General features: G+C 38.2%; 1 protein-coding gene across 1 annotated transcript in view; it reads left to right on the forward strand.

Annotated features, from left to right (window-relative positions):
• CREBL2 (cAMP responsive element binding protein like 2) overlaps positions 1-7,389 on the forward strand; it is a 22,209-nt gene extending 14,820 nt beyond the window's left edge. The window contains exons 3-4 of the mRNA XM_019643322.1: positions 1,456-1,600; positions 4,298-7,389. Of these exons, the coding sequence (XP_019498867.1) occupies positions 1,456-1,600; positions 4,298-4,302 (150 nt within the window). The 3' untranslated portion in view covers positions 4,303-7,389. The remainder of the gene's footprint in view (positions 1-1,455; positions 1,601-4,297) is intronic.
• The last annotated feature ends 5,726 nt before the right edge of the window (positions 7,390-13,115 follow it).

Genomic DNA, 13,115 nt, shown 5'->3' on the forward strand with positions numbered 1-13,115 from the left:
TTCCTGATCTTAACGGGAATGGTTTCAGCTTTTCTCCGTTGAGTACGATGTTAGCTGTGGGTTTATCATAAATAGCCTTTATTATGTTGAGATATGATCCTCGTATTCCCACTTTGCTAAGAGTTTTTATCATAAATGGCTGCTGTATTTTGAAAGACACATACATTAAAACAAGAATACAGTAAAACCTCAGATTGTGAGTAACGTGGTTTGTGAGTGTTCCACAAGACGAGCAAACATTTCTAATACATTTTAACGTGGTAAACACGAGCGATGTCTTGCAACATGAGTAGTTTGTTTCTGAAACGAATTATGCTCGCAAACCAAGGTATTATTATATATCAATTTTCACCCATCCATGGGAAAGAATATTCATCAGTTAGCCAGAATGTAGGCAATAAGCATTTTTGTACACTGCTGGTGGGAGTGGAATATACAGGACTATTTCATTGTGGATTGTTTATAGTAAAAAAAGGCCGGGGTGGGGGGGTGTGGTGAGAGGGGAATAACCGAAATGTACAATAATAGGGGATTGGTTAAATAAACTATACTTCCTTCATATATTGGACTACTTTGCAGCCAGTAAAAAGCACAATGTACATATATATTTACTGATGTAGAAAGATGTTTACAATATATTGCTAAGTGGAAAAAGCAATATAACAGTATATAACAATATGCATAGTATTACAGCATTTGTGTTTAAACATATTTACAAATAAATTCATTCATTCATTCATTCATGTTTTGGGTAGTGGCTGTAGAAATGTAAGAGAATTAAAACCCCATTACTGTGAGCTCAGGGGAGGAGGTAACAGGTTGGAAGAGAAAGAGAGAGAGAATACTACCATAATCGTTACAAAACTGGGACGGGCTTTTTAGAAGGTAAGAAAATAAGGTTGGGACATGAAGAGAATTCAGATATAAACTCTTCAGTAGATTTTTAAAAATATATTGAATTTAACTTATGCTTTAAATTATTTCCCACCTTCTCCAGTGTAAGCCACTTGAGGACATACTCTTTGGACTGATGAATCTTTGTATACCCCCAAAGTCCACAGAACACACTCTGGTAGAAAGTAGATGTTTAGTGAATGTTTATGAAAGAGAAAGGAATTACAAAACTGTTTTAGGAATAGAAATAATGTGACCATTGACAAAAAGAGATGAATTCTAATTAGTGGCACGCTGTGAGATGTTTTTTAACCAGAGGGGACTTTTTAGTCTGAGCAGTACTCCAGTATATCAGAGGAAGATTCAGCAGTAGTTCCACCCTCTTCTGAAAGGTGGCAGGCCTCATACATAGCCTAGATTATAAACAGAAAATACAATGGAGGGTGGAATTCCCAGCAGCCAATTTCACCTCTAGGTATGGGAGTTCTTAGGTCTAGCATTTCTAGTGGTTCCTTAACTCTGCCTAGTAAAATTTTACTTAATATATTTTACATATTTTAGTACAAGCAGTGGTGCATGGCAATGGACCAAGGAAAAATCCCTTCTGAAATAAAGGCCCTACTCACTGGAGAAGAGCAGAGCAAATCTCAGCAGAACTCAAGCAGGCACACGAAAGCTGGGAAAACAGACGCTAATAGCAATTCCTGTGAGTACAATACAGGGAGAGTTTATATGTAGAGGAGTGTTGTAAGGTAGGTTATCTATTGACCACTTTCCTCTGTATGTCTTTTTTTCCCTGTGTATGTCTTTAAGTAAATAAAATGTTGATGTCATTTGTAATACACTAACTAGCAAGTGAAATGGTGTTAGATTGTAAATATTGAAATGCATTTTACACGGGATCTGTAAGGAACAACTGATAAACTTATGGGATTTTTTTTTTTTTTAAGGAGACCTACTCCATAAGTGAGAGTGTACCATTCTAGTTATTGTTAATAATAATATCTCTTATTTGTATTTTGATTTACAGCTTACCAAGCATTTTCACTTAAATTTATCTTATTTCTTCCAATAATTGTGTTAAGGAATTATCCTTTGTATTTTATAGATGAAGAAATAGCAGAGGGGCTAGGTGAGGTATCCAAGGTCAACACAATTATAATGGTAGAACGTGTCTTCACCTAGTCTAGCCCCTATCTAGCACAGTAGCCCTGCACTGTAAAGAATTTTTTTTTTTTTAATTGGGGAATTGCGGGAGGGGACCAGCCAAGTTGTTGTTCTTCAGTCTTAGTTGTGGAGGGCGCCAGTCGCCATCTGGCTTCTCGTTGGCAGCTCATGGCCTCTAAGTTCAAGGTGCCGAGCTCAGTCTTAGTTGCGGGTGGGCGTAGCCCACCGTCGAACAGGCAGTCTTGTTAGGAGCACCTGCTCTCACCAGCTGAGCCATCCTGCCACCTGTTGGCAGCTCAGCAGCAGCTCAGCTCAGGCGCAGCATCACTGGCCCAAGTGGGAATCAAACCGGTGGCCCTGTTACTCAGAGCTCATGTTCTTAAGCTAATTCTTAACCAACTGAGCCACTCGGCTGGCCCAAGAATTTTTTTTTTATTGAGGTGAAATTCACATAGCATAAACTTAAGCATTTTAAAGTAACAATTAAGAGGCATTTATTATATTTACAATGTTGTAAAACCACCACCTCTATCTAGTTGCAAAACACTTCACCCCTTCCCCCCCCCCGAAAAAAACCCCAAACTCATTAAGCTATTGTGCACTATTACCCCCTCCCTCCAGCCCCTGGCAACTATGAATCTGCCTTGTGTCTCTATGGATTTACCTAATGTGGATATTTCATATAAATGGATCATACAGTATATAACTTTTTGTCTGGCTTCTTTTCACCCAGCCTAATGTTTTCAAGGTTTATCCACATTGTAGCATGTATCAATACTGCATTCCATTTTATGGCTGCATAATATTCCAGTGTATATACATACCACAATTTGTTTATCCATTCATCCATTGATGGATATTTGTTTCTACCTTTTGTCTATTGTGAACAGTGCTGCTGTGAACACACATGTACAAGTCTGTATTTGAGTGACTGTTTTCAACACTTTGGGGTATATACCTAGAAGTGGAATTGCTAGGTCATATGGTAATTCTATATTTATTTAACTTTTAGAGGAACTACAAACTGTTTTCCTCAGTGGCTGAAATAGTTTACATTCTTACCAGCAATATATGAAGTTTCCCGTTTTTCTACGTCTTGCCAACACTTTTTATTTTCCATTTTTACAAACTATGGCCTTCCTAGTGTGTGAAGTGGAGGCTGACTGTGGTTTGGATTTGCATGTCCCTAATGACTAATGATGTTGAGCATCTTTTCATGAGCTTGTTGGCCATGTGTGTATATCTTCTTTGAAGAAATGTGTGCTTAAGTCCCTTGCCCATGTTTTAATTCAGGTTTTTTTTTTCATTTTGTTGCTGAGTTGTAAGAGTTCTTTATATATTCTGGATTCTTTACCTTTATCAGATATATGATTTTCAGATATTTCTTCCATTCTGTAGGTTGTCGTTTCATTTTCTTGATAGTGTCCTTTTGTACACAAAAGATTTTAGTTTTGATGAAGTCCAGTTTATCTATTTTTTCTTTTGTTCAGTGCCTTGGGTGTCATATCTAACAATCCACTGCCAAATCTACGGTCCTGATTTACCCTTATGTTTTTTTCTACGGTGTTTATAGTTTTAGCTCTTATGTTTAGGTCATTGATCCATTTTGAGTTAATTTTTCTATATGGTATGATATAGGGGTCCAACGTAATTCTTTTGCATGTGAATATCCAGTTGTCCTAGCACCATTTGTTACATAGATGGTAATGATTTTAGAATGAAGATGTCGTGTATTGATTTCTTCATCATTGTAATTGCTTTGGGAACACTTGAAATAGTTATAAGGAAATATTACAAACTTTTTATCTTTTAAAATTTTTATAAAATTGAATAATTGGCTTTTTGATAACTTTTATTAGATGAAGTAACACTTGCCATAATCTAAATTGAATTAAGGAGAAAAAGTCAAATCAATTCAGCTTTCTTTTTTTTAATTAATTAATTAATTTATTTTTTTAGCTGAGCCATCCTGCCACCTGTTGGCAGCTCAGCGGCTGCTCAGCTCGGGCCGGAACTCGAACCGCTGTTGCTCAGAGCTCAAACTCTTGAGCGAGCTCTTAACCAACTGAGCCACTCCGCTGGCCCAATTCAGTTTTCTTTCAGTCTGTATTTTAAAGTAGCCTTCTTATAGATACCAAACTTAGAAAAAAAAAATTCATGCATTTTAAAACAGATTAGTTAAACTTCATTGACCTTAAAAACATTCTTACATTGGTAATTTGATTTATTTTTACAGGGTGAAGATCATATAAAATGATGAGCCAGTGATTGAAGCCAATATCCTGATTCCTATGGAGGATGAATGGGCAAGATTGTACCTCTTGGCTCCATTTACTACCTACTGCTCAGTAGTCATCTCTGTAAATCTGCAATTTCTACCAAAACGTGTGATCATAGATCTCAAAGGATTTTGCTTTAACTTTTAACACTTAGAAAATTTGCAAACATTCAGACCTGTTCTGGTTGGTATTGCCACCTGTGGCATTTAACATGTTGCAATGCTTGAAAACACAGGAGTAGAGGAAAATGGGTAAAAATTGTATTTTTGCACCTTAACTCCACATTGCTTTTCTGGTTAATTTATATTCTTTCCATATAATTCATGTATTTGTATGTGTATGTGTGTTTAGGTGTCACTCCTTTTATGTTCTTTATTGCCCTGCAAAGAGAAACCAAGTGGGCTGATTACTGACTGTAAGTTCTTAGCCTTTATGGACCTAATTTTATTTCTTTATTTTTACTTGAGAAACGTATTTTCTGCATGAACCATAATTTCTCCTGTGAGCCATTCCAGCATAAGCTGTGAATATGTATTAACAAATATATACATTTCTATTTTTTTAATCCATAACGATATGCCTGTTTTAAATAATGTACATGTTAACAACATCCATCAGGAAAGCCCTCAAGACAGCCTCTATTCAGTAAAACTTTGGTTGCTGTCTTTTCAAACTGTGTTTATAAATGTTTGCTAGGGCCTAATCCATACTTAGAAAAAAACAATTTAAAAATTTTATTTTTAAACAAGAAATAACCTTTTAGGCACTTCAGCAGCATACATCATCTTGACAACCCAGAGTATATATATATATATGTATGTTTCTATTGTATGTCTGTATATGTATGTAGGTAGGGCAGGAGTGAATGTACACACACATTTCCTTGTGTAATCAACTAACTAGGAGAATTTTTTTGAAGAAAATGGGATGAAATTAGCTGCTGAGATTGAGTTTCTGCCTCATGAGATCTGGAACAAAATGAGGGGCAAATTGCTCGTAGATCTAATAACCAGAACCCTTAGTTTCTTCCCTGACCTGAGTTTCCTTATGAACGAGCTCTGAGTCAGAAAGAAACACACTGTGGGTACACATCTGGCACGGAACACTGTAGCCAGAGTCTGCACAGCCCCAGCTCGCGGGCCTGGCAAGAGGTGCAGGAGGCCAGAGTAGTTCTTTCCAGTTCCCACCACAGCTCTACATTTACTTTCTTCCTGACCACCAAATGGAGATGGTTGAGGAATCAAGCTCATAGTATGACACACTCAAATAGACCTAGGAATCTCTTTTTGATTTCCCCACTGAGACACTTTATCACTGTCTCTTCTCTTTCCCATCGTTAAATCAGGAGTTGTGTTCTCTGTTGCTGCTAAATTATAATTGTTCGTGGCTCTAATGAAGCAAATATTTGGCTTCCAAACAAAATAATGCTTTGTTATGAAATGGCCATTTCAGAGGCGGCATCATAGTCTAGATAGTCTGTGAGGGGGAACTGAGATGGACCTCAGAGTTCCAGAGTACAGAGTACTTTGCCCCCTCCTCTTAGGCTGTGCGTTTGAATCAAATGCCTCCCTTTAGCCTGAGTTCCTAAAGATCTCCTGTGCTTAGGTTGCAAACTCAGATCCCTATCTAGTCCTGTGTGACTACTGATATACCACTAGCCCAGACTGTTGGGTCTCTCTGTGTTTTGGTGGACTGGGGGTTTAAGAGTATTTAATGTCTTTTTAGAATCACAAATGTAGATAAAGGATTGTTAATATTCAAGCCTTCAGAGTTTAAGTGTTTTAAATATAGTGTTCAGATTGTAATGGGTATGTTTTGCCATCTGGTCTACTCAAATGTATATTTTTATTTTGCAAAACAACCCAAGATGTACTCTGTGTTGCTTTGTTCAGTACCTTTTGAATTCCCCAGAAGAGTTGGTTTCAAAGCAAACATTCCAAAATGAATGTGGCTCTTCAATGGAATGTCTCCATTGTGCTTGAAGTATTTCTTCTCTGGTTGTAATTTTACATTACAGGGTCATTTATTTGAACTATCCCCCACTCCCCCCATTATCTTTACAAGAGCAGTCAGTGACTTTGTCCTCAGATAGAGGATGTGTAATTTTCGGTGAAACTAAATTACAGTTTGAGTTTATTTCTAAACCTGTCTATTTGGTATATTTCAGTAGATCAAACCAAGAGAAAGTTCCTTGGTTTTAAAAAGGAATGTTTTGATTGCTTTGGGTATTGTGCTGGCTGCACACTTGGGCCACTTGTAGCATGTTGATAAATGTCACTGATTAAAACAGCTGGAGCATTTCTTCCCCCATTCCAGTTAAGAAGCAGCATACTGACATCCCAGCATCCCTCACTTAACCTGTAATGACAGCTTACAGGCTGAGAGGGAACAGAAGATGAGAGCATCAGTAAGCTCCGTCTCTCTGGATCGCTGCTGTTCTTGCTCTCTGAGTAACAGAATAATGTTTTCTTTTTCTTTTTTACCCAAAGAAAGGAAGGTAAGGGGGGAAATATGTTTGTATATTTAGACTACTCATAATCTGTCATTAATTTAGCATAGAGCTGCCATATATTACAGCAACTGAATATAATATGGAATAAGTTTGACTAGTTCAAGTTTTAGGATATGGTTGAAGTTCTTAATTTTTTTCAATTTTATCTAAAATCTTTCTATTATATTTAAATCAGAACCTATCTTACCGCAGCAAATCTATATCACAATTTACCAGCTCATTGACAGTAGTTATCAGCATCACCATGTAGCATTTTATCATCTTTGAATTATGATAGACTTGATTTGGCTAATTTCAAAAAGTATAGGTTTAAACTGGACTTGCCTTTAGTTAAAATAGAGGGAAGAAAATTTAAAAACATACATACGATATTTCACAAGAAATCTGTTGCATATTATCAATTACTTTAGTGTTAATAGAGAGGAAGATTACTGTTAAACCACATGGTATTTGGGGGCATTGAAGGGATTTTTCTTTCTCTAAAAGCATTGTACAATTATATTTTTATGAAAAAATAAAACATCTTCACCAGAGATATCTCAAATTGTCTGTTTCACAATACTGAAATATGTCTGTTTAAGAATAGCGTAGTAAAAAGAGTGTGACATTTAGGCAGAAAGACCTAGTCTTGGATCTGTCTTCTGAATCACCTTGAATTATTTAATCGTTCCACCTGTTTCCTCATCTATATAAAAGGGGGAGGATGACTTTCACAGAGTAAGTAATCAGTAAGCTAAATAGAAGTTACGAGAAACTGCTGATTAAATTTAAAATATTCAATATACAGGGGCCGGCCGAGTGGCTCAATTGGTTAAGAGCTCGCTCAAGAGTTTGAGCTCTCAGTAACAGCGGTTCGATTGCCAGCCCGAGCTGAGCAGCCACTGAGCTGCCAACAGGTGGCAGGATGGCTCAGCTTAAAAAAAATAAAATAAATAAAATATTCAATATACAGTTGTTACATATTTCAGCTACATAGTTGCCTACACTTAACTATGACCAAGAGCAACTTAGTCCCATTTCATTGGGTTTTATGTTCTACTAGAATGAATAGTTAAATTAACAGTCAAAACTGGTTTTCCCCCTATCACTTATCTCTACTGTACAAGGTGGAAATCCCAACAGAAGAGTGATGATAAGTCTACATTCTCAAGTTATTTTGTGTATCCTGATTTTAGACCATTCTTTCTTAAGAAATATTTCAAGGGAAAAAAAAAATCCCTTTGGGGTGAATGGTGAATAGAAGTAGCTCTACTACCGACCTCCCTTCCATTCAAGTTCTTGTTCCCTCCACCTTGAGTCTGCAAAATCTTAGCAGAACTAAAAAAAAAAAAAACCACTAAAGAAGGGAAACTGGCACAATTTGAGCATGGCATTAAAAACCTGTTTCTACCGGAGTTAGCACACGGCAATTGGGTGCTAAATGGCATAGAAGATGGAAAGACTCATGGTTATCAGTGACTAAAACTAACAATAGATAACCTTTACTGAGGGCTTCCCATGTGATTTGTAATGCACTGAATGATTTATTTACATGGATTTGGGCTCATTTTATTACTACAACAGTCCTATAAAGTGATGTGATGGTTAGTCTTACATGTCAATTTAGCTAGGCATATTACCGAGTTATTTAATCAAACACTAGCATAGATGTTGCTGTGAAGGTACTTTGCAGATGTGGTGAATGTCACGATCCATTGACTATAAATCGACTGTCTTCAATAATATGGGTAGGCCTTATCCAATTGGTTGGAGGCCTCGAGCAAAAATAAGGATTCCCAGAGACAAAGGAATTCTGCCTCAAGGCTGCAGCATCAAATCCTGCCTGTTGGCCTGCTCCACAGTTTCCAAACTCAAGACTATAACATGAGCTGAGTTTCTAGCCTGCTGGCCTTTCCTACAGATTTCAAGCCAGCCACCTCCCTCAATCACATGAGCCAATTCCTTAAATATGTACTTCTTAAACTGTTATCATCTATCTACCATCAAACTATGTCCTTTTGGTTCTGTTTTTCTGTAGAACCCTAATATTATGTGGGCACTGTTATTTTCCCCATTTTAAAAGTGAAGAGGCTGGGGTTTCAGAATAATTTGCTGGGTTAAATAGGTGGTAGGCACATCCTGAAATTCAACACAGAAGTTGACTCCAGAGCCCTTGAAAGGAACCATCATACTATTGGTGACAAAGGAAAACTTGGCTGGCTGGATATAGCACAGGAATTTTGTGCCTAATTTTTACTAATTTTTAAAGGGTCCATCACACAGCCCAGATGTTTAACTGACTCTAGACTGATGAACAGAGTATAATCCATTCTTTTCAGCATCATGCTGCCTATATTCTCTGCCATACAACTCTTCACATCTGTTTTTATGCTGTCCAGGTATCTGTGCTGTGGCCTTATCTAACAGAATATATAGTCTTCTTAAAGAGAGTGTTCTTTGGAGGACATAGCAGGGAAGCAGAAGAGAGAAGACCCGTTCAAAATCCCTTAAAGTTTGAGTTTTAATCTCCCGTATCTAGCTGTTGTGGGCAAGCAGCTGGAACTGCTTCGACTGTCTGCCTGCTGAAAACCAGATGATGTTTTCAAGCTTCCAGACCTACATCATAATCCTGAAACCAGACACACAAGACTCGTCACCACAGGGCCCAGCATTTGTTGGGGGTCCTTTTCCTGCAGAACTAAAATCACACAATCTTCAGATTATAGGTGAGCCCTAATTGTATAACCTTAAGTTAATAGAGTTTTTAAAGCGATACATAAATAGGCTGCTTCTGAGAAAGAATACAGAGCTTTTAACAGAAGGGTTCAGTTGAGCAAAAATTCAGAACGGCCCAGGTTGTAGGGGGTCAGAAGATTAAAGAGAGTCTGAGGAAATGAGACGGGTATAAAACAAATTTAACTGCCTGCTACCAGGAGCGTAGGAACATTTAGGGAACGTCTAGATTGCACTGCTACGAAAAGGTCCATGAATTCTCTGAGTCAAATCAAAAAAGGAGCAGAAAAGATGGAGGTCCTCGTAAGTGTGTGTAGCACTACTGCCAGTTTGGTGGTCTGATGGTTTTTTTTTTTTAATGTTACCATTTGTAAAATGGGTTTAAAGTAATATTTTGACTAGCGATTTCATGTCTGTAAAAGGTATTAATTATTTTGGAATTTCCTCCAGTGTTTAGATGCTTTGTGTTTTGAACACACTGATTGATTACTTAATCTACAGCTGCTTCTGGGTGCTCAGCAATTTTCACGGTCTTATTGCTACGAGACGAGGACTTCTCTGAAATCACCAGTGTGACAGGCATCATGAAGAGGCCGTGTCTCTGCCTACTGGCCACAGTGCCACCAAGCGGTCATTCTGCAAAACAGTTTGACAAAGTTGATTTGCATTTCCACTGTTCTCTAATTACAGCACAGGAAGGTGGTCTCCGTCTCAGCTGAATTAGCAGGTTAACTGAAGAGTGGGGTATTGTTGACTCTTCATATTCTTCTGCACATAGTGAGGATTTTTTCCTCCAATAAATGAATCATGCCACAGCAAGCAGGATGGCAAAAAGAATGGTGGACTGGTTGGCAGAAGGCATTTTAGTTTATCTCTAATTTTACCTCTCTCGGTCATACTTTCCTCTTCTAAACAATGAGGGGCTTGGGCTACGTCTCCCAATGTCCCTTCTACTCTAAAAGTCCCCAATTCTTTGTTTCTTTTACAGTAGTTCTCACAGAGCCTCTTGGTTATGTTGCTTCCAAGTGAATTTAAGCAGGTAGCATCCAGGCTGGAGAGGTAAAGGGAAGGGCTATGCCCACCAGGAGAGGCAAAACCCCAGTCTTATGTGGCAAATGAGTCCACTTCCAATGCTTGGTGGAGATTCCCCTAGTAAAAAATGTCCTTCCTGAGCCAGAACTGTGGCTCAGGGGATCAGGTCTAGGCATCTTGGGTAAACCTGTGATGCAAGGTCCACAGGGAAGCCCCTCTGAATAGGATGTACAGGCTGGTTGGAATAATGCTTTCACTGAAGATTAGAAGAAAAGGAGAAATTCAAATTCTACCCAAAGGATGCAACTCTGTCCCTTTGTCTGAGTCTATGGGAGCCTGGAGCCAGGTAGAATTGTCTCTACTCTGAACCATGGCCGCCGTTGTTAGCTTTCTGGAACTCCTGTTTGGAGGCTCCATGAATCTGGGTTCATGGTGCATGTCATTGTGTACCTGGTAAAGAGACTGGAGTAATTTTATTATTCTTTCCAGAAACCTGCCTCCCCGAGACTTAACTCTGGTTCTTGCCAGGTCAATGTAAAAATGCTCTTGTGTTGCAGAGACTTATGCAAATATTCACCAATCTGCGCATTATATCCAGTTTTCTCCAATTTCAAGATCAAGTGAGAAAATAGGAATCTTTAATATTAAACTAAACTAAAATACAGTGACTTATCAACATCCTGAGAGAGTATAACTGAATTTTCATAGGTCATAAGATTTGGGGGTTCTCTTGATTGTGAGTTGATTATCTCTTAATTTGTCATTATTTGGGGGATTTTTAAAAAGCTAGTAATTTCTATAACAAGAGTTTTTATAAGATAGTCTCACTGAATTTCCACTTACTGGGGTAAACTCATAGAACATTAAAGACAGAATGGAGCTTAGTAATCATCCAGGAATCTCTTCTGGTTTAAACTGAGACCTAAACTATACATAAAAATAAATTGAAATGAATTAAATTTAACTTTTAACAATCTAACTTTAAAAAATAATATTCCCCTTACAAAGGAAGAAAATAAAATTCTATTTTTTTAACAAGTCTGAACCATAAAATTCAAGGGCCAAGTGACACAAACATCGGGCACATTTTGTCATTTTTAGAGTGCCATTTACTGATGGGATAAGTAAGAACATGTTGCGGAGAAATAAAAACAAGAAAAATATGAGATACTATTTTTATCTTTTGAATGTCTTGAAAGAAGCACCTCCGCTTAAAAGCATCAACTGTATAAATGTTTTGCAGATGAAATGTTTTATCGTTGTTGCTTACTCCAAATATCAACCTTAATTTTGTCTCGTTTCCCTGTGTCTGTGAGGTGGAAGGTACAGGCTTCTTTCTGTATCTCAGACATTCAGCACCAAAAATCCAACAACCTATCCACAGCCAAGGAAAAGGGGAGGGCCAGCTCATTAAATTTCATCTAGACTCTCCTTTTAAGAATGGCCAGGTCCTCTTAACGTTAGACTTCCACCCAAGCAGCAGCCAGGAAGCCCCCTGAGGCCTGGATGGGTTTGTCCACTTGTGTGGGAGAGAGACATCTGTAATGTCAAAGAAAGAGCAACAGACTTGCAGGTAGAGGACCCGAGTGTGAACACCAGCTCTGTCACATTCCAACTTGGACAAGTCACAGAGCTTTGAGTTCCAGTTTCCTTGTCTATAAAAAAGAGATAATAGTAAGCACATCACAGAATTCTGGAGAGGATAAAATGAGATAATGCAGGTTAAAGTGCTGAACAACTGGAATTATCATTTGCTGGTCTTGTTAACTAAGGTGTGAAAATGCATGCTAGTCTTGTCTGTAAGCTCTTTATTGTTTAAATATGTGTAAGAACATTTTAAAAATGTGCTGGTCCTAGATTTGAAATAATGGAGACCTAGCAACTAGAGAAAGAAAATCCCGGAGTTATCACAGACGAGGAGTTTGAGTTGGCGAGGGTGATGATGTATGCTGGAGAAAGATGAGGGGAGGAGGCACTGGCTGCAGAAATGACCTCGTGTCTGAGTCTCTAGCTGTCCTAGTGTATAGGGGTAGGGGCAGGCAGCCAAAGGGCAGAGCACAGGGAAATGCCATCTGTCATTTTTCCCTTTGGCATTTTCTAGGCTTGCCTAGCAAGGGCACCTGCTCATTTGCTTGAACTTAAAGAAGGAAAGTAAATATCCTAGACATAGCCTAGATGGGACTCAGATGTGAGAAAAACATCCCACTGACTTGAAATTTTTCAAGGCATCCTCATCAGCTGCTTAAGTTAAGGGAACATGAAAATTAAAGAGGGAAGGAGGAAGGGAGGGAGGGACAGGGGGAGGGAGAGACAGACAGAGATTAGGTAACTCTATAAGCTTTCTTTCCCTAAGAATCCTGATGAAATTCAATCAGAGGACTGCCCAGCAAGTTCCAGTATATTCCAATACTGTATACGAGGTCAGACAATTAAGTTCACGAACTTTCCACCATGCACTTACACGTATGGAGTGCTTTCTATAGCAGATCTGGATAGCGACTACTTAGAAGGTAATTTAA

Source organism: Hipposideros armiger, unplaced genomic scaffold, assembly GCF_001890085.2.
Source record: "Hipposideros armiger isolate ML-2016 unplaced genomic scaffold, ASM189008v1 scaffold_76, whole genome shotgun sequence".
NCBI classification, from domain to species: Eukaryota; Metazoa; Chordata; class Mammalia; order Chiroptera; family Hipposideridae; genus Hipposideros; species Hipposideros armiger.